Below are 25,678 nucleotides of genomic sequence, written 5' to 3' on the forward strand. Positions count from 1 at the left end.
AGTACTGCATACAGTTTTGGGCTCCGCAATTCAAAAAGGAAGTGGAGAAGCTTGAGAGAGTGCAGAGGAGAGCCACACGCATGCTCAAAGGTCAGGAAAACAGACCTTATGAGAGGCTGAGAGCCACGGGACTCTTCAGCCTGGAAAAGCACAGCCTTCAGGGTGATCTGCTGGTCACCTATAGGTTTATCAAGGGTGCTCACCTGGATCTGGGGGAATGTCTGTTCACCAGAGCGCCCCAAGGGATGAAAAGGTCGAACAGTCACAAACTCCTTCATGACTGTTTCAGGCTGGATGTAAAGAAGAACTTCTTTACTGTCCAAGCCCCCAAGGTTTGGAATAGACTGCCACCAGGGGTGGTTGAAGCACCAACTTTGAACACCTTCAAGAAACATTTGGATGTTTATCTTGCTGGGATCCTATGACCCCTGCTGACTTCCTGCCCCTGGGGCAGGGGGCTGGACTCGATGATCTTCTGAGGTCCCTTCCAGCCCTGGTGTCTATGAATCTGTAAAACATCTGATGAAGTAGGCTGTTGCCTATGAAAGCTCATGCCTCTCTGAACCAGCTAGTCCGCCCTCCTTTCTAGTAGACTTCAGACTAACTTGGCCAATACCTTTCTGTTCACTGACTGTCAACAAAACTGTAGATAAGTACAGTATAGGGATGTACTGCCCTTATGTATGACACCTTAACAAAGATTAAGAACCAGGCTTACAGCACTTAAAAGAGCCTGCCACCTAATTAAATAATAAAAGCTTGATTTGTTTTAAATTACATTTATGATCAAAAATATTCAATAACTTATGCAAGGCTTATAAATATTTAACAATGTTCTCTGAATTAATATACAGCCATATGAGACCTACAAGAAGCTGTTCCCATCCATGTCTGTATTAAGTGCCCTGATAATGGAATCTGGAAAAGAGTAGAGTTGTGCTAAAAGCTGGTCATAAGAAGGGAACTGTCACTTTACGAAGATGACAGGTAATTATAGCCAAGAGGTTTAATGCAATAACAATTATCCTGCAATATATTTTCCTTAGTGCAAAGGGAGCAAATCTTCATGTTTGCGGCACTCTGCCCATCCTTAATCAAACCTAACAAGGTGGGTTGATAAGGAAGGGACTGAATGCTGAATTTTACGTGACTACTGAACTGCCCGTAGGACACTGTTTGCATGGCAGCACCTTGTTAAAGCACAGCCCAATCCCAAGGCCCAGACCAGCTCTAATGAGTGCAGGGCCCAACTGAATGGCCAAAGATGTTTCGAACTAACTTCAAGAACAAAGCCAGTCCTTGAGCCAGCCAAATAACTGTGGACTCCATGTCACAATAGAGCAGCTTCAGGAATTCTGTCTGGTACAAGAAAACAGAACTGCTCTATGATCTTTCTGGCACAATGTTGCCCTATCCAATTCTGCAGAGATAAAACATGGATACCTACCTTATGGATACATTGTGTTGGCACTCCGCGTAGTCTGCAGTAATAATAAAGATGCTCCCAACCAGTTAGAAGTTCATCCAGGGCATCTTGCTGTGGGCAGTAGCCAATCAGAATGCCCTCAGAGATAGCAGACAGTATATCTATTTCAGACCTAGTTGAGAGAAAAGCAAAAAAGATTGAAACATTTTGCATCTTCCCTTAGCCTTGGTATCACCATAGACAGCCTTTACTCAAGAGAAAACATTCTCACTTTCATCTGCCATGGTGAGGACGGGAAGTCACTTGGCCCAGCTCCCCTTTCTCCTACTTCCACTAAATTCATTAGACAGTTTCCATGCCAGTCCTTAATCCCATAGCCCTACCACAAGTATCAGGAGCAGGACCTCTTTTCTAGCAGGCATCACATGCTACTGGTGGTTTGCCTCCCCAGCCAACCACACCAAATGGAGACAGAGGTACTCCTGGCCTCCATGCTATTAGGAGGCCAGGAGTAACCCAGTCCCAGTGCTTTTGTTTTGAACCACACATGCTCTACTGGTTTTTCAGTGCACGACTAGGGAGAGAGAAGAGACGAGATGTGGACTATTCCAGGAGGAACCTCCATAATCCCTACCATGACATTCTTCCCTAGCTCAGGAGACTGACCAGGCATGAAGAATGTAGAATATTTCAGAAACTGAAAATTTCATAAGGCTTAGGATGGACTATAATGCCACAGGCACTAGGGTGTACAAACACAAAATGATGAGATGACCCCCCAATAATTTAAAAAGAGGGTGTTTATGTACATATGAGTGAGAAAAGTGAGAAAAGAGAGAGAACACTAAACATGTAAAACCCTCCCAAATGTCTAAGAAAACCAAAATAAACACAGAAATATTAAAAGCTTAATAGCTTAAATGAGACTATCTAAGGAAAAAGAAATCACCCTTATTTCACTCTTTGGCCCAAGCTTTATAACTGTACATTACTAGAAATTGCATTTATTTCTAAGAAGCAAGCTTGATTGCAATGGTGTTTCATTACCCATAATGATGCTAAATGTACTCCATCTATTCCAATACCTAATCCAACACTCGGTGGTACTGATTTACATTTACAGGAAGGGATTCAGACAAATAACAGAGCTATGGACCTCTCAGAATCAAGAAGCTGAAAAAAAAAGTCTGAGCTTTAGGAGGAAAACATTTAAACTGCATGGGTTTTTGCCACAGTGTTAATGAATTACTTTGAATCCTATTAATAAGCTTGAATACACAAATAATCATTTAGAAATGGACAAGTGAATTGTTCATATGCATGGTTCACAAATGCCACATTTGGATAAAGTATAAATATGCATCTGATAATCCTGAACAAGGCTCAAGAGTCTGGGGAGAAAAGAAAAACACAAACTGTATATTTAAAATCAAACCACAGTATCAAAACGTATTTTAAATGCTGTCAAAAGGCAATTTACCATGATATGATGAACCTTGCTGATGACTAATTAAAATGGGCTTCTGGTCTTAATAGGAAAGACATGAAATTTTTAATACCTGTGTGGCTTTGGATGATGCCAAGTTAGTTAACAGCAAGCGGGGAGCGTTCTAGCAAAACGGAGACATGTGGCATAACAAAATGGAAGTCAGGATTTAACCCCTCCCCTTGTCCATGTTTAATTCAAAGGCTTTTATTTTTAATATAAACAGTAAGGAATTTCTCCCAGTGCTGATTTCCAGCATACCTAAATCAAATTAAATGGTCTTTTTAAAGCTATTTGCACCTCAGGGCATGGATTTACTAACGTGAATCCATTTGCATAAAATCACAGACACAGTGGATCACTTCTTTAATGAACTCTGACACAGTGAAATTCTATTTACAGTGAATTGCTTCCCAGGCTCCAAAGGCACCGCAAGATGCACACACAGTCACTTTGAACTAATATAAACACAGTACGGCCATACGGCTGCTTGTTTTTAGCAGAGCTGCCCTCTTCGGATGGCTGAAGTCCTGGCTTTCAGCAATATGCAAGGAACATGCAAAGAAGGCCAAAATCAACCCTGCTGTAACTTCAGGGGCTCCAGGAAAAAACTCCCATCAGAAATTAATTGAGTGCAGCTATTCTAGTAACTGGATAGGTAACTGCCATCTGGAACGGTTGTCTACCAGGCAGGAATTAAACCAGATCACTCTGCTGCAGCAAATCAACAAATGGTCAAACTTCCATTAAGCTCTCAATGTGAGAGAAGGTGTGACAGGGACATGCTTTGACTAGGGCTAGTTCTCCAGTTTGCTTTGGGGAGTAAAATCCCTTTAGCTCCCATTAGTGAAACCCCCAGTTCCAGGAATCAACTAAGATCATGTGAAGAAATACAAGAGTCCCATGGATGACTAACTTCCATAAAGGCCAATATTGCAAAGGAATAGTTAGACACATTGTCATAGGATGCACAAGGAAGGGCTACTGTAGATCTGGAACCCATATGGAGTTTCAGTGGGTGCAGTCACTAAAGATATAAATGCCCAATGAAGTGGATCAGCTGTGCCAGTATGTGTCCCAGAACAGCTGATACACTTCACTGGGCAAAACAAGTCTCCTGTTGTCCCACCTATTGATCCTGCAGGACAATGGGTGATGTGTTCCCTACTTGTAGAGACATGCCCTGGGGAATCTCCAGGGTACCTCTCAGTAAGCAGGGCATGCTAGCTTTAGTGCCATCTCATGGGTTAGACTGCCAACCAGCAGACTGATGGTCCCAGCCCTGGAACTGGTGTCAAACTCTCTCCAGTGCAGCCCCAACCCTGAAACCACACTGGAGCATTGTGCGCCCAGGAAATCCCAAACAGAGGAATCCAGGCAGAGGCCTAATACTGCATGCCCCTAGTGCTCCTATTGACTTTTCTTATCCTGATAGACAGAGAGAGACAGAGGAAGAGAAGGAGAGTTGTTTTGCTTGAAGCTCTGTCCTATTCTTTTATTGCTTGCTGAACTTGGGGGAGTGGGGAAAATGGTTTCAAGCATTACTAACCTGAGAAGGAAAACACTCACTTTTGTAAAATCAACTAACTCATCAGGAAAACATGTATTTCAAATTTGCTTCCTTATATTCCAGAAAAATGATGCCTTACAGCCATCCATGTTGTTACTCTTAAAGGCTTGCTCATATGGTGCATTTGGAAAGGGTTAGAACTCAGAGCACAATTATCTTTATTTTTTATTCTCATGCTTTTTTTTTCTCTTGAACACACTTGCAGTATGAATTTTATAATCAGGCCATCAATATAAACAAGAGAAGAGCAGAGGAGAAAAAATGCAGCTGAAATGGCAGAGTCCAACCCCATTTAAAAGGCCCTGTGTTAGGCAGTTAGATCATACTTCTTTGGTATTTCTCAATTTAATACCAAAAGGATATAGAGCACGGGGGGAGGGGGAGGATGACACAATTATTTAGGCCCGGGACCACATAGAGATCTTGACAAGCTGTCGTGGGCCAGGTCAGCACCCTGCCTCCCTCCAACAATTACTCACCAACTCCCTATGTGGGGTGGAGCCACTAGCGGGCCGGTGAAGAGCAGTGTTTCGGAGTGGGAAAACCAAATGAGGTTGGAATCACAGGGCAGGGTTGCAGGGTGGTGACTGCATGGGGCCAGGACCCAAGACAGAGCTGTGATCCACTTCCTGCATACTCCTGTCCAGGGGTGGGGCAGGGGAAGGAGTAGAGGGTAGGGGGTCTTGCCCACATTGGTGGGGAGGGAGCTGACTGGATGCTAAATCCAGAGACCTGGCCAGGGGTGAGCAGAGGGAGGGGCAGGGCAGGGGGCACATGCAGCACAGCTTGCCTGGACAGTGCAGTCTGTGGCTGCGCCTGTGGTGCTCTACATGGGGCCGAGCCCCTCCCAGGGCAGCCTGTACCATGTTTCTGCCTGCACCTGCTGGACTGGCCCCAGCCAGCATGCAAAGCTGACTGGCAGGGCTGCTCCTGGTGTGGCTGCAGCCACTCAGGTGGTGCTGCTCAGCTCTCCACACCTCCAGTGGCAGCTCCTCCTCCTGCCCCACTGCACCACTCTGGGAGGGGTGGGAGCTTCAGCCAGGCAGCTCCTGCCCCAGCATGTGGGGCTCCAGCTCCCAGCTGCCTTCCACCCACTCTGCCCACCTAGCACGAGTGGCCAAGTGGGTAAAAGGCAGCTGGGAGCTGGACCCACTGCCCCACGTTCTGGGGCACAAGCCACCCAGCTGAAGCTTCTTCCCATCCACAATAGTGCTGCAGCGGCAGGAATAGGAGGAGGAGCCGCTGCTGGAAGCAAGGGATGCTGAGAAGCAGCCAGGAAGCTGCATCTGCATCAGGAGCAGCCCTGCTGGTAAGCTGTGCAAGCTGACCCAGACTGGGGCTGGCAGATGTGGGCAGGAGCATGGCGTGGGATGCCCTGGGCGAGGCTCAGCCCCATGTGGAGCACCACAGGGTCAGCCACAGGCCAGCTCCAAATATTTGCTCCCCCCACCCTCAGGCCAGATCCAAGTGGTTGGCAGGCTGCTTCCAGCCTGCAAGCCATATTTTGCCTATCTCTTATATAGAGGCAGACATAGAGAAATCTACACTTATACATCCAGTTGTACTTAAGGATACTCAGACACCGAGATAAAGCAATCATCTATAAAACTTGCTAATAGGTTTAGCTAATACCTTAGAATACTGCGAATACTGGATCTAGGTATTCCCTATAGTAAAGTGTGGGAAATTCAGGTATATGCTACTTCACACAAAATAAACTTATCTAAGCAGAACTAGCAAAACCTAATGGAAACACTGTAGTCACAGAATAGTAATTCTTTTTTCTACAATCCTTTTTATCTACGTCTCTCCAGAAGGAAAGTAGTGGCATTCTCATTTTACAAACACAGAAACTGAGGCACGAAAGGCAGCTTTTATCAAATGTGGTAACCTATACAGTGAAATAACAGCTGTATAAAGTACACTACCTCACTGTCTTATATGCATCCACCACTGTTCCTCAGTATTCTGTTGGTACAAACTACCAAGCTATCCATTTCCTTGGCCAGTAACTTTCACACATATAGAGGGACTTGGCATTCTTTACCCATGTGTCCTGGTCTTTCAGACACAAAATAAGCAGAATCCTCACAGCAGCACAGAGCTCACCCATTCCTCTCTCTTAATGCATGCTTACTTAGGATCCAAGATGTTGTGCCCTGGTGCCCAAAGTGAGCATGACATGCTGAGGTATAGATGTGAAGGGTCTTGGACCCTGGCCCTAAGTTCGGTGGCTTCCTATCGAATGTCCAGTGAGAACCAGGTGCCAGCAGGCAGCATCTGAGTGGGGAACTAGCCACCAAGAGGTACAAAGGACAGAGGTGTAGTTGAAGTCCCATCCCTCTGAGTGACATAGGGCATTCCCATAGTATGGCAACAGCATCATTTCTAGCCAAGGATGTTGCCAAACCACACACTCCCACTTACATACTCCAAACCCAGACCAGACTCTTTTCCCATAGAGAAATGTTGTAGCAATAGGCAAAAGAGTGTTACCCTTGCCTCTCTAACATTCATGTGCTCTCTTCCATGTGGCCCCTCAATTTGGAAATCCCTCTTTCAGCGAGGCTACCATGCCACTACCTTTTCCTTTACATTTCTCCTTAATTTTCTCCTTAAGTTTCTCTTCACTTGCTGCAAGAAGTCTATGCGTTACAGAGAAAATGAAGATAAGTAAATTAAACAAGAATCATAGGTGCACAATCCATGCTAAACAGCACAGCCCTTTGCACTGCTTCCCCTTATACTCCATTTTTCCCCATAGTCCCACTGCAGATTTCAGATTTCAGGATCTGTGGCTTGCGTGATAAGAATCAGACTGCCTTCTACTCCAATGTGACTGTATGGTAAAGGAAGCCACATTATAATATAGAAAATTAATTCCAGAAAGAGAGAGATTTTCCATATCTTTAGTCTCCTAATCTGCAATATTGGGGATAATGTTACTTTACACCCTGAAGTGTTTTCAGAAAGTTCAAGGCATGGGGAAAAGTTTTCCTATACATGCTGAGTGGTCATGTTATTTGCATGACTTCCAAAGTGCTGTATTTTTTTATTAAAGACAACTAACAGGCATGTGGTCAAGGCAGCCTCATTGGATAACATTTTTGGCTCACAGTTGTTTTCTCACTAATCTCTTTTTGGTATTTTAATTTCCCTAGTGTGTTTCAGTAACCCTCATACTTCAGGCTGTACAGAAAAATATGCTGGGTTAATCTGTCTTCCAATTCAGGGTGTAGTAGAAAAAACAGTGGACTGATTCTTGTTCATCTTACTTACGTGAGAAGACCTGCCTACTTCAGGGAGGCTCTGCTGGTCAACAAGCAAGCAGGATTTGGCCTTTATTTGTTATCATGCGATTAGAAATTTTACATGTAAGGATCAATATTCAGCTATGCTAAGCACCAGGGGTGACTGGTGCCTCCTGAATTGGGGGGGTGGGGCAGAATTTGTGGGCTGGCCCAGGGGCAGGGCAAAAGCCCCATATCCACACCTATACTTCTGTGCTGCAGCTTAGTGCCCCCCACCCCAACACGCCACCAGCCCATGCAGCAAAAAAACTGCCCCATCCTGAGCAATGCCAAGTCAGGGGCCAATCTTGGGGGGACATGTGCTCCCCTTACCAGTCAGCCCTAAGCACTAGGGCTGTGCAAAACAGCACCGTTTAGTTTCACTTCTGTTTCACCATTTCAAAGGAACAGTGTTTCATTTTGTTTTGTTTCAAAGCACTGTTGTTTCATTTCTTCAAAACTGTTTCGCTGTTTTGACGCCTTTCAATGTTTCACCCATAGGCTATAATGGGGAATCATGAAAATGCATATAGCTTTGTTATTTCTTGTCTGATTCAGATGAAAATTGCAGAGATCGTATACCCTTCTAAGGGCATAATGCCTGCCAAGCTTCAAGGAGATAGGTGCAGGGGTTTCTGGGATACTGCACTTCAAACTACTAAAAGCAAAACTCACGTCACTTGCCAGCAGTGACAGCCTCCTGTCATCCCGTGTGCAGATCTGGAGGCCCACACCCCCGGCTGTGGGGCTGTGCCAGATTCCTCCTGGGGGTGTGGGCCCCTGGATCTGTGGATGACAGAAGACTGCGGCTGCTGCCTGGGACCAGTGCAGGGTTCACCGGGAAGACTGGTGCTGCTGCTGGCCCAGCAACAGCAGCTTCCTGTCATCCCACCCGTGGGATCTGGGGGCCCGTGCCCCTAGGAGGAATCTGGCAGTGCTGGGAGGGCAGATTGAGCTCTGTGGGCTGGGGGAGCCACTCAGAGCACAACCCTGGCTCTCCATACCTCCTGCTGCTGCGCTGTACTCTGAGAGGCTCCACCAGCCCCATGGAGCTCAGCCCAGCAGCTGGAGGACGTGGGAGAGCCAGTGGCAGAGCCACTCAGAGCACAGCCCTGGAAAGCACAGCCTGGAAGCAGGAGGCTCCACAGTCCCATAGAGCTAAGCCTGGCAGCAGGAGGTAAGGGAGAGCCATTGGCCAGGGCTGTGCTTGGAGCCAGGGCTGTGCTCCAAGCAGCTCTGTCACTGGCTCTCCATCTGCCTCCTGCCACTGGGCTGAGCTCTATGGGTTTGGCAGAGCCATTTGGAGCACAGCCATGGCAATCACAGCCTGGCAGCTGGAGGCTCCGCAGTCTCACACAGCTGAGCCTGGTGACAGGAGGTGGCCAGAGAGCCAGTGGCAGAGCCGCTTGGAGTGCAGCCCTAGCTTTGAGCACAGTACTGGCCAGCGGCTCTCCCTCACCTCCCACCACCAGGCCCAGCTTGTGGAGCTCTGGATTCTCCAGCCGCTGGGCTCTGCTCACCAGGGCTGTGCTCCAAGTGGCTCCACCAGCCCCATGGAGCTCAGCAAGGTGGCAGGAGAGCCGGTGGTGGCGCTGCTCTGAGCACAGCCCTGGCTCTAAGCGTAGTCCTGGCCAGTAGCTCTCTCCCACCTCCTGCTAGCAGGCTCAGCTCCATGAGGCTGATGGAGCCACTCAGGGAGCAGCCTGGTGGTGGGAGGTGGGAAAGAGCCTCTCCCCTGCCTCCTGCCACCAGACTCATCTCCGTGGGTCTGTGGAGCCTCCAGCCACCGAGCTGTGCTTGCCAGGGCTGTGCTTGGAGCCAGGGCTGCACTCCAAGCTGCTCTGCCAGCCTCACTGAGCTCAGCCCGGCAGCGGGAGGTGGTGGGTGAGCCAGTGACTCAAAATGCATCAAAACAGCTTTGAAACAAAACACTCGTCGAAATTTTGCACAGCCCTACTAGGCACTTATATCTCCCATTACCACGAAGGCTCAGCAGCTCTAAAAAAAACAGCTTTTTGCAGTTCTTTATCATTTGTTTTAATGTTGACTCTCATTTGCATGAGGTTTGATTTTTATAACTTTTTTCCAAGCAGTACACGAAGAAAGTAAAGGCAGTGATATACATGGTACTTACAATGGCTTCAATGGAGATATAAATTCCATTAATTAGTCAAAATGAAATATAAATTTACAAATGATTAGAGTAGTTAGATATTCCATTGTGCTCTTAACTGCACATTAGAGTCAGTGCCTACTAATGCTTAATTAACATTATAAAAAAATCAAGGTTAAAAATACAATTAATATAACTATACTAAGTTATAATTAAACTAATTATCCTGATATATAGTATAACAACTACCATCTCAAATATTATATTGATGCAAATTTATTCTGCCTTTCAAGTAAAGCTATTTGAATTGCACTTTTAATTCTATATTGAGTTGAATATCATAACCCTGAAAAGAACCCAAATTTTGGTCGAAAAGAACTCTGGTACTTTTCACTCACTGGAGATATATTCTGTGGCCTTGTGACCTTTTATAAGATGACAAAGAATGTGAGTTACTGCATTAAAGAATCTCTCTGCACACAGTAGAGGTTTAAATTTATGGGAGAGGAAACTAAATTGGTCACAATAGAAAAAATGTTGGATACTGACTACTTTATCTACTGGCTTCAATGGGACGACTTGTGAGAAGAACTTCCCTCCCCATCTAAATCCTTGTTACAAGGGCTCCAGTTCAACAAACTGCATAAGCCCAGGACTACCCTTGAGCATGGTTAAGTCCACTTCTATTCAGTATGTGCTTATGTTGCAATGACCTAAGAGCCAATGACATTTTCAAATTTTTTTACACTGATCTCTCACTTATTTTCTCAGATAAGCTTTGCTATCTCTCCAGAGACTAGTGCCCAGCCCTCCTCAGTAGAAAGAGACCGTATGTGTTAGAGGACAGTGGTGAGGGCAAAAGAAAGGAACATAACTGAAGCTGGGCAGAATCTGATGAACGCTCAGCAGAAGTAAATAGTATTTCTGTGTAATGTCTTTTTGCATGGCAAGGCAGATCTTAAGGGTGATGCCTGATATATGCACGGCCATTTCCTTCCTTTTCTGGGTAGGCAAGTCTCTGCTTTTATTTGTTACAAAAGTTCATACTGGTTATTGCTCCTGGTTCACACTAGCTGAAAGCCTATACTGTCAGAAGCAACTGTAGTATATTCAAACACAGTAGCTTGGGTATCGGCAGCAGCCTAATTGTGACACCAAGGAGTTTGGCACAGACTAATCCGAATCTGACACACAGCTATAGTGGAAAGGATTAAAAAAAATCCTATCAATGTCAAGCACACATTTACAAGGTAGTCCAATATGATGTTGCTGAAACCTGAAAACTTCTGTGTCCAAATGGTATCCAAAGAATGGATACATACCATTATTTATAACATAGGACCTTTGGGTATTTTAATTCTATTTATGCAAAGTATTTCCCTTATTATTGCTAGCACTTCTGACGATCAGTGGGGTTGTCAGTAATTCATTATTACAGTGCCTCATTTCCACATATTTCAAAGTGATGGCTTGCAGTGTTGCTCCTTGGCTTTCCTGAGCATGAGGTTGTAGTAAACCCAAAGAGCAAGGCACTGTATATAAAATAATTACTGTGTGCAGAAATTATACATAATATCATTTGGACAGATGCATCGCTGAACTATGCCAATGCTAATGAGATGCATATGACAAAAAGACAAAACCATTTCCAAGTACCACATTGCTATTACTGTGGCAAATTTCATTGTGATTAGTGCTAAATTTGTATTGTTTCTCTTAGTGGAGCATTTTTATTAAATCTCAATTACGAGTAGAATATGGTTGGAAAGGTTATAATTCGCCTACAGCTTCTTTGTCTGAAAAGGCATAATGAAATAATAATAATAAAGAAAGTAATCCTTTGGTGTATTAATTGTTTAACTTGTTATTCAGTTTCCCACCCATCACAGTAAAACTTAAACTTCTTGAAAATAGGTGTTTACTTTGGGATGCAGAAAAGAAAAAATGAATATAATGCCACTGAAGATCTGAAAAAATGAATATAATGCCACTGAAGACAATGCAATTACAGGTAGGATTAATTTGTATTTATGTAAAATAACAACAACAAAATGTTGTTCTGTTACTAACACCACTTTGTGCTATTAAAACAAGCAACTTTGTAAAATATTATTTGCTTTCCACTTTTCTATGCATTTCATTCACCTGGAATGATAAATCCAAGAAGTCAATTTACTATTTGATTTCTCTGAGCTACCACAGTGTTTTTAGCTGTCAAAAACTTAAAATTTTTGCTTGCTCTTTTTTAAAAAATTGATAAAACCTATTTGGATTTATATATTTTTTGTTTGGTTGTTTTTTTAAGTCCTCTGTTCTGCCTTTCAGAAACCGTAGATTTCATAGACATTAGGGCTGGAAGGGACCTCAGAAGATCATAGAGTCCAGCCCCCTGCCCCAGGGGCAGGAATTCAGCAGGGATCATAGGATCCCAGCAAGATAAACATCCAGATGTCTTTTGAAGGCGTTCAGAGTAGGTGCTTGAACCACCTCTGGCAGCAATCTATTCCAAACCTTGGGGGCTCAGACAGTAAAGAAGTTCTTCCTTCCCAGGTGTTTCCCAGTCTCTCCTGTTGGAACTATCCAACTTTGCACAAATTATTTACTGAAACAAAAACTTGAACCCAGCCGAGTCCCCTAACCAATTTCCATATCCCAGCTAAGTGTTCTAACTACCATGGTATGAAGTCAAAATGTATCTGCCTTTCTCAGTCTCTTGGGTTGGGTTCACCAGTGAGAAGTGAAAGGCTCAGCTGTTTTTGCATGGTCTTGGAGTGACCTGGAGGACTTCTGGAGGACTTTTGGTGTGTGCAGCAAAAGCAATAACTATTGCCCTCCATAAACGTGCCACCGGCACCTTTTGACAGTGGTAAAAACAAATAACTACGTACACTCCACTCAACTATGTACACTCCACTCTACAGAGTAGAAGTTCAGGCATTCATCTGGGGTACACTGCAACATGTGCTCATACTATGGCAGAACTTGCCTTTTACTTGCTTTACCTTACACGTTAATTATTTTACTGAAATTAAAAGCTATTTACATTTTTTTTATGTCCAGTCTGAAACTGTCATGGAGGAGTTTGTGACCGTTTGACCTTGTCATTCCTTGTGCCGTTCTGCTGAACAGACATTCCCCCAGATCCTGGTGAGCACCCCTGATATACTTAAAGGTGGCCACCAGATCAGCTCTGAGCCTGCACTTTTCCAGGCTGAAGAGTCCCATAGCTCTCAGCCTCTCTTCATAAGGTCTGCTTTCCTGACCTCTGATTACATGCATGGCTCTCCTCTGCACCCTCTCAAGCTTCTCCATGTTCTTTTTGAATTGTGCAGCCCAAAACTGGATGCAGTACTCCAGCTGTGGCCTCACCAAGGCCGAGTACAACAGGAGAATGACATCCTGGGATTTACTGTTCCCTACAGGTCCAGACCAGTGCAGAGTATTCCTCCTTGTAGGTGGATCCAGTCCTCCATCCTTTGTAGGTTTGTCTTTTTAGATTCCAGAGGTCCACAAGTTCCCTGGAGAGCCAAGGGGGCTGCTATGCCCTTTTACTGCCTTTCCTCCAAGATGGGATAGACTTTGCTTGCGCATTTAGGATCGCTCCCTTGAGGAACAACCACTTGTCCTGAACTCCCCTCCCTTTTGGCTGTGGCCCTTTAGGGCCTCCATGACAAGCCTCCTGAATTTGTCAAAGTCAGCTTTCCTGAAGTTCAGGACTTCTGTATTGCTGACTGACTTGCCGGCGTTATGGCAGATGGTGAAGGTGATCAGCTTGTGATCACTGTCACCCAGCTTTCCTTTGATCATTATGTCACTGATTAAGTCATCCCCCATTGTCAGAACCAGGTTGAGCAGCACTTTACCTCTTGTCAGCCCTTCTTGCATCAGATAGAGCTCATCCATGCACAAGAGCAAGCTTTCCAACCACTTGGATTTGGCCAAGTGCTCTTCTCACAAGATGTCTGGGTATTTGAAGTCTCCCATGACAACCATGCACCAGGAGTGTGCAGCCTCAGCCAATTCCCTGGCAAACTCCTGGTCAAGCTCTTGATCCTGGGTCTGAGGTCTGTAGTAGATTGCCACCATTGCGTCTCCTGTGCCGTGTTCCCCATGGATTTTAACCCAGAGGGTCTCTAGTTGTCTACCCTGGGTGCCAATGTCGGCTTGCAGGGATGCGTAGCTTTCCTTGACATAAAGCGCTACATCCCTGCCCCTTTTGTCCACTTGATCCCTCCTGTACAGGGTATAGCGATCTATACCTGTGGCCCAGTCATGGGTGGAGTCCCACCAGGTCTCCGTTATCTCTATGACATCATAGTTATTTGTTTTAAGTAGGGGGACAAGTTCCTCCTGTTTATTCCTCAAGCTCCTGGCATTTGTGTACAGACAGGCAAGTGTCCCTTTGGGGGCACTTGCCTTGCCTGCAGCTCACTCCAGGGCTGGGGCAGAGGTGGGCTTCCTTAAGTGCCCTGGCCTGCTGGCTTTGCAAGGGTTGCTCAGAGGGCCAGCAGTGGCAGTAGTGCCCCCATCCCCCAGCAGGCTTAATTTATCCAAAAGGTAAGAAGTTTGAACCAAGTTCAAACCAAATCCAAAAGGTAGGAAGTTTCAGGTTTCCCTATTTTCTTTTGGTCCCTGAAAGGGACTTTATATTGAGAAAGCAGGTATAGAACACTTTCTGAAAACCAGGCTTCTTCAAAGAACCACATTTGGGAATCTTGAAATTAAGGCTCCCAAACTCATAGGTCATTTTTTCATAGATTGCATAGACTTAAGGGCTGGAAGGGACCTCTAAGATCATCAAGTCCAGCCCCCTGTCCCAGGGGCAGGAAGTCAGCTAGGGTCAAAGGATCCCAGCAAGATAAGTATCCAACTGTTTCTTGAATGAGTCCAGAGTAGGTGCCTGCACCACAGTGGGAGGGAGTCTATTCCAGGTCTTGGGGGATAGGACAGTAAAGAAGTTTTTTCTTATGTCCACCCTAAAATGGTCTTGGAGGGGTTTATGACTGTTGGTCCTTGTTTTTCCTTGGGGCACTCTGGTGAACAGACATTCTCCCAGGTCCTGATGTACACCCCTTATGTACTTATAACTAGGTCCCCCCTGAGCCTGCACTTTTCCAGGCTGAAGAGTCCCATGGCTCTCAGCCTCTCTTCATCAGACAATAACTTCGGTTTTAATTGTATGAAGGTATTGTAATACAACAGCACAAAGGAAAAATCCTCAACGTATTCCATGACCTTCCAAAATTCATTGCTCCCAGTTACTACTGTTCCCACTACTAATGAATCAGGCCTTTAAGAAATTGCTAAATTTGTTCATCACTGCCTGCTCACAGTGGTCACAGCCAACTCCTACCACCACTGCTTCTGGCATGGGTTTCCCCATACATGAGACCAGATATCCTAGCCAGTGAAGTGGAGAGCAAAGCAAGGGTTCTTTCCTGCTCCCTTGGGGGATATTAGATGTCTCCAACTGATTCTCCTAGTTCCTGTGCACCAGAAATGTCTGGGCTTTGGGCAGCCTCAGGTAGGCAAGGAAAAGGAAAGGGCTCCTTATAGCCACTTCCAGTTCATTTTTCCCTCCAACACAGAGCTAGGTATAATATACATGCCTTGCACTAGCCCAGGATCTATACTCATAAATAAATAGAATTCAGACACCTTTCCTCATTTGTTTGCCTCATATTTATTCTTCATAAACAAAACTTTAAGCTCAGGGAAGAAAAGATTTCTGAAAGTTCATTTGACCTTCCTGATGCAACACAAGCTGCTGAGTGCACAGAATCCTTAGACAGCATCTTTCACAGGAGCAAAAATCTATTTCCATGACTCAGTGAATGTTCATGCTCTTTTTGCCTCTAAACACTAACTTAAAGTATGGCTGCAGAAGAGCAGGGACTTGGTTGTAGCCATTCCATTTTCAATAACTGTTTAGCGAAGCTGCAACTACCAAAACAGTTCAGAATTTCCTAGATTTGGGAAATGTTTCTGACACTGTTAATAGGTTAACAGCTACCAACCCTATCCAGCTCCCTTCTTTCATTCGTCCATGTGTAAATGTATCATATTTTTTGGTGGCATTTCCTATTTAGTTTGGTGGTTTTGTTACCAGCCTGTTTGGGCCCTTTTCCCCCCTTGCATTATGAAAGATTATAAATGAAAGCACTTGTTTCAGCTATAACCATCTTATCTTACATCGCCGACCTTTTGTCCTAATCTTTTCTTACACTCGCCATACAAGCTATGCTTTTGTGTTTGCTTGCTTTTTTACATTTTTTATTTTTTCTCTAGAAAAAAAATGTTGCAAATGATAAGCACCATAATGAAGGCAATAAACTGCATTTGGGGAATGTTTTTGATGAATAGCAATAAAAATGGAGCTCTGAAGGGACTGAAACTATTCATGAATTCAGGTCAAATTTGCCTAATCATTTTTGATGAGAAAAATGGTAAAACTTTTTAAAAATATTAGAAGACTGCTTTTCAACATTCTCAAAAAAATGTTTCATTTCAGAGTACGACCACATTTCATTTCAACATTTAAAAAAAAAAAGAAAGGTTTCAACTTTTCTTTTCAAAATGTAATCTATCTATTTAAAGTATGACTTAACTGAGAAAGATTGGGAACAGGTTGAAAAGAGAGTGAAATAATAAAAAATGAACATTTTTGTTTTGGGATGAATTAGATATATCAGGCTGACCCACAACATAATATTTGCATTTTTCATTTTGTTAAAAAAAACAGGGGAAATTGTTTCAGTTTGATCCATACTGATATTTTTATATCTAATTTTTTACTTCAGCCACTGAAACAAAAAATCTGTTGATCACCCAGCTCCATAGCTCAAATTAACGGATACATAAAGGCACGAATGAGGTCCTTTTGCCATGGAATATCCCTTCTCTCACTGATCACCTCTCCGCATGATGATCAATTAAAAAACATGGGGGTTTTACAGAACATTTAAAAATGATCCCAAATGAATACCACTCATCAGCTTCATGGTGAAAACCATTCAGTCTGAAATTGATTTAAAGGGATTGGTGTATATACCTGTAGATATACGTGGTGACATTTCCTACCTCCCACTCAATTGCTATTGAGCAAATCCATTTCCAATTAACTGAGCTGCTAGTTGGGATTAAATAATGCTAAACTGCTTAACCCAAACAGCCAGCTTTAAAAGAGCTCCTGCCTCGCTGGAGACTGTAATAATAAAAGTGTAAATTTGAAGAGTACAAAACAATTCTCTGCAATATAATACAAAAGACTAGGTGTCATGCTGAGGTTCCCTAAGTTTTGATCATTAACTCAGTCAAGTAGCAATATTCTGATCAAGCTCTGCAATATTTACCCTGTTGGGGTCCTGACCATAGCACACCCTGCAGTGGGGGTGATGTCTCCAGTCATCATCTTAAATGTTGTACTCTTCCCAGCTCCATTTGTACCAAGCAGTCCAAAGCACTAGCATAGAAAACATACACCAATACAATCATTATATTTGTAAAGGTATTGTAGCTAACAGTATAAATATTTAATCATTCTTTACACTTGGATAGATTATTTGTAAGGGTATAAATGTATATGCATATACACATACTCATGCATACACAGAAGTGACAAAAATAATTTCAGACTTCTTTAGGCTCCTTGAAAAAGGAATTCAGTGAAATTAAAGGAAAAAGCAGTGCAGCATAAAAGTTATTCTGATCATTGGTGAACAATGCCAAAAAGTACCCAAACAACTTGAAGCCAGGTTTCTTTGACAGTCCTATTCAGTAACTATATACAGCTACTTATGATAACACAGGTAACGTATTTTCCTTTTAAGTCATAAGAAAGGAAGAAAGCAAAAAAGAGCAGAAATAATAAAGGTTTGTGTGTATGTATGTATGTACTCCATCTTTTTGCTGGATGATGATAGTTAAGGCTGAATGAATGCATACTGTCTATGTTTTCTGCTTCTTGAACACTGTTCTTTGAAAATGGGATAAAAACTCAAAATTTGCAAGGTATGCATTTTGTCATTTCCAGTCTGCTGTTTAGAGACAGTGCCTAAACCCAGAACAAATGTACTCATACGCACACACACTGGGTATCTTCCCAACCTTTCATGGTTCATAGAGCAGGAAAAGAGAAATTTAACCACAGACTTCTGGATAAGGGGTATCCTGCCATGTCTGTAAGGCTCATCGGTAGAATGTCTGTGGCACATGGGAGAGGTTTATTTAACTAGCAGAGCTTTTGCTTCTATTACTACAATGATACATGTTCCAGTGGATTATACACAGCACTGTTACAGTCTTGCTATGAGGAGAAAACATACCAGTTATTTAAACTTGTCTACTGCTTTAAAAAGGGATGTCTAACTAAGGAAATTCTCCTACAAAATATTACAATTTCAGTTATAAACTGCTATTAAATTTTAAAAACATATTATTAGAATGCTTCATATTAAAAAGAGAGGGAGAGGAAGAAGAAACTAAACATTTGAAACTCAGGCACCTGAAAGTTAGAAAACATTTAAGTGTCAGGAATTTCAGAGAGTTACGGCTTTGTGACTAACTCTGATCTTAACCTGCCCTTGATACCAGTTTTCTGCCCATGGCTCTAGAATCCACTTAACTGCAATCACTCTACTGCTAAAAGAAGATGCTTCCTCTAAACATAGCAGTAACATGCAGGAAAACAATTTGGGGGTTAGCTGAATATTTGTTCCACTACATATTTGACATACCATCAAGCAGGTAACTTTTATAGTGAAGTAAGAAATGGTTTTCCTGACTTTGTGAATGTGTTCAATTGTTGGAATCTATTCTAATCCCTCATCGAGACAAACCTGAGACCTTTCATGACTTTTCAATAAAAAAAAGATGAGGCCCATGCACAAAGCACACATACAATCCAGAAATGCCAACAGCCTGTGTCCAGTGCCTTCTCTTCAGATGTAGATGACCTAGGTTCAAACCCTTGCTCCAAATTGGACACTGGAATGATCTGAAATGAAGTCTTCCATGTCCCCAGTAAGCCTCCGGCCAGACTACAGGGTGCACTTGGACTGGTGTTTCCCAGTCTCTCCTGTTGGAACTGTCCAACTTTGCATAAATCATTTATTGGAACAAAAACTTGAACCCAGCCGAGTCCCCTAACCAGTTCCCATATCCCAGCTAAGTGTTCTAACTACCATGGTATGAAGTAAACATTTATCTGCCGTTCTCAGTCTCTTGGGTTGGGCTCACCAGTGAAAAGTGAAAGGCTCAGCTGTTTTTGCATGGTCTTGGAGTGAGGACTTTCAGTGTGTGCAGCAAAAGCAATAACTATTGCCCTCTATAAACGTGCCACCGGCACCTTTTGACAGTGGTAAAAACAAATAACTACGTACACTCCACTCAACTATGTACACTCCACTCTACAGAGTAGAAGTTCAGGCATTCACCTGGGGTACACTGCAACATGTGCTCATACTATGGCAGAACTTGCCTTTTACTTGCTTTACCTTGCAGGTTAATTATTTTATTGAAATTAAGAGCTATTTTCAATTTGTTTTAATGAAGTGGCATAACTGGTAAGTATATTTACATTATTAATAACCACCTCTAAGTTAGGCATTTCCAAGTAGCTGCTGGCAAACTACACAAAAACCCCAAATGTCACACACTGGACTCCCACCTCTTCTAACTGGTTTTTCACCTTCTCCTCCCTGTCACATATATAAAGAATTTTTGCTGCATTTTTTAATCTTATGTCTGCATGGCCCTTTGAACATTAGAGAAAAAAAACTAACAGAAAAAAATCCCCACAAAAATTCCAACAAAACAGCTAAGGCTGCTCTGGCATTTTAGAGCCTTCAGTGGCTAGAGTTTCATAGGCTTAGTCAAAAGATACTGAGACTATTCTAAGAAGGCTAAATCTTAAATTTTCACTTGGCTTTTTTTCTTTCCTAACTCAGGTAAGAATTGTATTGAAGCCACTGTGAGTTTCACCCAGGGACAATTCAGTATTTAGCCTGGGGCTTGTGAATTGTTTCACTAGATATATTAAGGAGTTCAGCACCTAAAATAGCAGCTATGGCAGCATTTTACTTTTCATGTTATGGCTTAACTCAGTAAGACTAAAACAAAAGAAAAATTGTGTGACATACAAAAAAGCTTTAAGACAAAAAGCGAATCATCATTCCCTGAAAAAACTGCGCCTTAAATATTATCACTTTCTCCTCACCAGTGCTTTCATTTCCAACTAATGTTATCAATTTCTCAGAAACTACCACAATTGGAAGTCTTTTGCTACTAATCACAGAGCCTTCATTTCACACATTCTGAACATGCCCAAACAATTGATCTTGACCACACAATTTGAAATGAAAGGTAAAGAAAGGTAAAACAAAAAGAGCATTTTTACCTCCCCCCTTGGAATCCCCAAGCTGATGTCTTTCACAGCAGTGCTTCTCCTACTGAAACCACGATACAATTTTTTGAGGTTATATAGCAGAAGGACATCATTATCATTACTAGTTCTTCCACCAAAGACCCTCTTTCGTTCCATTGCTACATCTATGTCTTCTGAAGGATTGACTGTGCTGCTGATGGAACAATGGCCCCTAAATGGAGAACACAATGAGTGCCAAATGGCAAATTACACCCTATTATATTACAAGCATCTAAAAAGGAGCACTTGTCTATTTATAGTTGCATTATGGTTCAGGCATTCAAATCTCAGTAGAATCCAATGGGTGCGCTGATCCTGAATTCTCTCTTTCCAATTCCCAATAATTTTGAGGAGCAAAGTCCATATTTCATTTCTTATACGGAAAAAGATTACATTCAGTTCTTTTGGGGGGACAGGAATGGTGAAGGGAGGCTGAAAGGTCATTTTGATATGGCATTAAATCTTCTCTATAAGTTGAAAATAAGCTCAAGTGAGATGTGAGAAGAAGCAATTCTTGCAATACAGGAGCATGGGAAGAAAAATGCACTTAGGTACTAGACAGGTTTGTAAACAACAACAACAAAAATGATGTTACACGTTCTGGGTTAGCTCAAAATGAAACCTTCTTAAGAAATACTTGCTATGCTCTTTTCTGATGTAGATGCATGTTAATGGGGAAAGGAAGAAAGAGAAGACACACAAGCAAAATAAACGGGCAGCAACACAGGTGTCCCCAGGGAAAAACAATTCAGACCTTTTCTATTCATGGAAAATTAAATGAAACCATGGCACTTCAAAAGATGGTCTTGGAGAAGCTGGGAGTGTGAGGTAGCATCTCTAGAAATGTTGCAAGGGCTTAATACTGAAATTAGGCCAGCTCTGAAGAAAACACATGTTATTATGATGCAAAGCAGTAATGTGGGTATAGAAGTCTTGTGCATCTGAAATGGTCCTCTCTTACACAAGGAAGAGGAACAAAAAGAGGGCTTGGAGAGCACACTCTCACTGTTCTGTACCAAGATGACAACAGAGCGTGAACAACAGGTACCGCAAGGTTCATGATCTGCTGTACTATCATGTTCATGCCCTATGCTACTTCACAGCTCTTTCAAGTACAGTAATTTAGTACAGTACTGTTGTCTTACTGTCCCCAGTGTTCTCTGCAATTCCACGCCAAATGCAAGTGAGGAAATAATGTTGTCTGATGCACCATTAAATCTCCACAACTGTAATGAGTCCAGGGTGACTGGAAGCCAGGAGAACATACTGAATAAGCCATTCTTCCTATTCCTATGCTCTGGCACTGGCATTTTCCCCATAAACACAGTGGAAGCTTTTGTAGAGAAGGTGAAATGGAAAAGCAGCATTTTACATGAGCCACTGCCCAGAACCTGTCAGGTGTTGATCTGTTGTTGCTCCTTTCTGTTCTGGGTAGCAGAGGTGGGCAAGCATCTAAACCAATGGGCTTTCTGCCATCTATAAATATTTGATTGTCTATTGGGAGCTGACTTGGTCATTTTGTACTAAATCATTACTAAGCTTTCACCTATGGAAATAATCAGGACTCCTACGTGTCCATCAACCTCTGATGAGGAACAGATTTTATATTATATATATCTATATATCTTTTATATTATATATAGCAGGATCTAGCTTTAGGGAGCACAGCTCAGTGCAACATACTGCATTACACTAGAGTTCACACACAAGGAAAAAGTGTTTAATCATCCTAAAGTATTTTGCAGATGACTGCTTTGCAACATGATCTTTCAGTAAACAGGGATGAGGGAAGAAGAGAACCCTGCAAGCAAATAACAGAAGTTGACAGTTCCCTAACCGTGTGTTTTTTCTGGATATTTGGTCACTTAGAGGCCAGGAATTAATGTTAAAGAAAGAAAATCCAAGATGCTATACTGGCAAAATTCTTTTTGGATACTAGAACCAGCATTAGAACAGAGTTATATATTTTCTTTTCTCAGTTATTTGATTAAATTTTAAATGCTCTGTTTCCTCTCACAACTTACCTTTTCAAGTTCTCTTTTCCAGCATATGTAACTGATAAAGACACAGAAATAGAAAGCTATAATACATGAGCTCATTAGAGCCAGATAGAATAGTGATCAGATATAGTCTGTTTCCCAGTGTGCAATAGGATTTCATTTCCCTTTTTCTTTGGGAAATTAGTCAATATCCACAAAAGCAGAGTATAAATAACAGATGCAACAAACCTTGGTTTTTGCATCAGATCCCAGTGCAAGGAAACCCGCAGGAGAAGGAGGACTGTTCCCTGCAGGGCCATTTCCACAAAGATCCAACCAAGGAAATTCATCTCAAAAGGACTCACATAAGAATCAATTCCAAAATTACTTGTCAGGTCAAACTTGATTTGATTGTAGGAGAGTTCTATTAAACCCTGGCCCAAGCAGAATTGGGGGAAAACAATAAAAGCCCATTTGAAGATGCTGTAGAGATTCTCAAAACTCTGCAGAGGATGGATTTAGGGAGGGTTGGGCAAAAAGAGAAAAGGCAAAAACTTTGAATCACCATCCAACAGAAAAAACAAACAAAACAACAACAAATCATGAGCTTTATTCTAAACTCATCAGTATTTTAACTCCACTGTTTTTCAATATAAAAATTATCCTTATTTGCACCAATCTGAGATATGAATCAAGCCCTAACTTCTCCACATTTTATTAGATTTATTAGATGGACATGCAAATCAATCCTTTGGCCTAGGAACCAGCTCTTATTCTATATTTTACAGTTCCTAGCACAATGGAATCCTAGCATGCTGAGGTTCATAGATAATGCCAGATTACTACTACTGCTACATGATACAAATATTCCACAGGGGGCATGTCTACACATGCACCAATACTGCACAGTAATTTAGGTTACTTCCCCAAGAGTTGGAGTGTAATTCCAGCTCTGATGCCCAGTTATAGTAACAGGAAGAGATAGCTGCTGGAAACCACTAAACATTATCTATCACTTCTATGAAGCTTGTGTTATATTCACAAAAATCTAACATAGAAACAAAATGTTTCTAGCTTCTTCAATAAGAATATTAAACATGAAAGTCATGGTACCATAACAGGAGATATACAATTTAAGTGAGATTAGGTGCAGTATGAGGAAACCCTTGGTATTTCACCAGTATATTATACATAATAAATCTGTTGACATAATGGAGGACAACGTAAGGATTACAGCCAGTTAAATCAGCTTTTCTGTGATCTTGCATATCTATGATCTTGCATTTCCCAGATTAGCATACTAAAAAATCCAAAGCAGATTCCTCTCCTAGTAAATCATTAAATCTAAATCCAAAATATAATTCAAATCTAGATTCAAACAAATTTCCCAGCCAAGCCTTTTACACATATGGTATAACCTCATAAATCCAGCATCCTTGGGACCTAGGCACCTGCCAGAAATTTGAAATTTCTGGATTTTTGAAACATGAGGAAAGTGCATAGCTTTAGGACAATTTTCTTTGCTATTACACTATACAAGTGACTGAGCATTGTTGGAAACAATAGCTGCAGACTGACGAACAAAAGCAATGGCAGCCAGAAAAGTGCCGAACTTCTGGAGAAATTTCTGGAGTATTGGGAAACTATTTTTAATGCAATAATGTAGTGTACTGTATTTTTTTAAGGTGCCGGATTTTTGAGAATTCCGGAATTCTGAAAGCCGGATTTTATGAGGTTTTACTGCATTTTGAAACATTAATTGTCCATCGTCTCCTCTTAATACACAAGCCTAATTTTTATCAAGTATAATGAAAAGTACATATGTGTGTTAATGAGCATATCATTATCCACACAATAAATGGCAGATCCTAGAAAAAATTAGCATATCGTTTATGTTAATATTATTCAAACAAATTTTGTAAAGCATATTATCTACTCAATAGACCTGAACAATTCTCATTATATGCAAATTATGAATTAACAGTCTGGAAAATATCAAAGTTTCAGTTAAAGCTGGGGTTTTTTTTCCATTATTAGAGTGCAAACACTTTTTTGGTAAACATATGAAACAAAAATTAACCTTGGATGGTGCAAGAAAGTAGCTTCAACCTACTTTCGTAACCTACAAAAGCTTATAGCCTATGAATAGCATCAAACTGATGCCACATCTGATGAAATAGGTTACAGTCTTCAGAAGCTTATGCCTTTTTGAGTGAGGTAAGTCTTTAAGGTGCTCCTCTGCCTAACAAAGCAGGCCACACAGTAATTTCTATACTACTTACAGGAAAAATTAAAGCTCAGGGCTTATACTGACCTGTGTTTTGGTAATTATAGCTAACAAACGAGGCAAGAGAGTCACCAGCATGGTACAAAGACCAAACACAAAATTTAAGGAGATGTAAGAAATGAAGGCTACATCTGAACTTGAGAAGAATCTGGACACAAAATACATCCATGGTAAAGCTGCATATCTGAAATGAAAAAAACAAGTAGAACTGCAACATAAATAATTTAGATTCACTCTGCTTCCTGATTCATCTGCTCAGTATCCTGGGCATTCCCCTAAAGAAAACACAACACCTGTTTGCTGATTTTAAGGTTTATAATCTCTTCCCTAAATTCTTCCTCCTCACTTTTATATCTAGCATATCATACTTTCCTGTATTCCACACACATATTTGCTATTTTGCTACGAACAGATAACTCATTCTTTTAAATTTATCAGCTTCATATCTTTTCTTTCACTCTTCCAGGAACCTCACAACCTTGATTTCTGAATGATTACTAACCCAGGTCATTTTCAGTAGTTAGGCATCAGTGAGATACAGTAAACCACATTTGTTTAGGCATAAACCACAGGCTTCAAGCTATCACTGGTTATTATAATGACAACACACTGGAATGGAAACTAAGGAGCTCTGACCATTATGCCTAAATGATAGCATATGTCTGCTACAGACAGCACATTTAGTACAATTAATTATATATGGCAGACAATAATGGCTGGTACAGTGGTTCTCGTTAAAAACCAACAGTAACATGAAGTTACTGAAGAAACTACCAAAAGTATGGCATCTATATTTTCTATGTAAATAATTAAATGAGTACAGAAAGCATAGACAAGAGAGATCACAGGCCCAATTAGGGCTTCTGTCACCCATATAGGGTAAAAAGTTATCCTTTTATGACCAAGAGTGAGATGGCTCCACCAGACATTGCCCCCAAATGCAGCCCAGAGCAGTTAGCTATAGCCAAGTATTACTGTCCTACAAAGAACAGCTTATTGGATAGAAAATGCAAGCTTCTGTGTAGTTAAAAATGGGAGGACTGTATGCACAATGCAAGCAGCACAGCCATTAAGCATGCACTAATGATTCAAAAAAAAAAAAGA

The 25,678-nt window shown here is 41.9% G+C and overlaps 1 protein-coding gene across 1 annotated transcript in view; it reads right to left on the reverse strand.

The window, feature by feature from the left end:
- ABCA13 (ATP binding cassette subfamily A member 13) overlaps positions 1-25,678 on the reverse strand; it is a 375,209-nt gene that overhangs the window by 69,362 nt on the left and 280,169 nt on the right. The window contains exons 40-44 of the mRNA XM_019518403.1: positions 24,602-24,758; positions 22,537-22,790; positions 20,282-20,480; positions 17,238-17,347; positions 1,448-1,598 (exon numbers count right to left, since the gene is read on the reverse strand). Of these exons, the coding sequence (XP_019373948.1) occupies positions 1,448-1,598; positions 17,238-17,347; positions 20,282-20,480; positions 22,537-22,790; positions 24,602-24,758 (871 nt within the window). The remainder of the gene's footprint in view (positions 1-1,447; positions 1,599-17,237; positions 17,348-20,281; positions 20,481-22,536; positions 22,791-24,601; positions 24,759-25,678) is intronic.

Source organism: Gavialis gangeticus, unplaced genomic scaffold (genome assembly GCF_001723915.1).
Source record: "Gavialis gangeticus isolate Ggan-Ray unplaced genomic scaffold, GavGan_comp1, whole genome shotgun sequence".
Lineage (NCBI taxonomy): Eukaryota > Metazoa > Chordata > Crocodylia > Gavialidae > Gavialis > Gavialis gangeticus.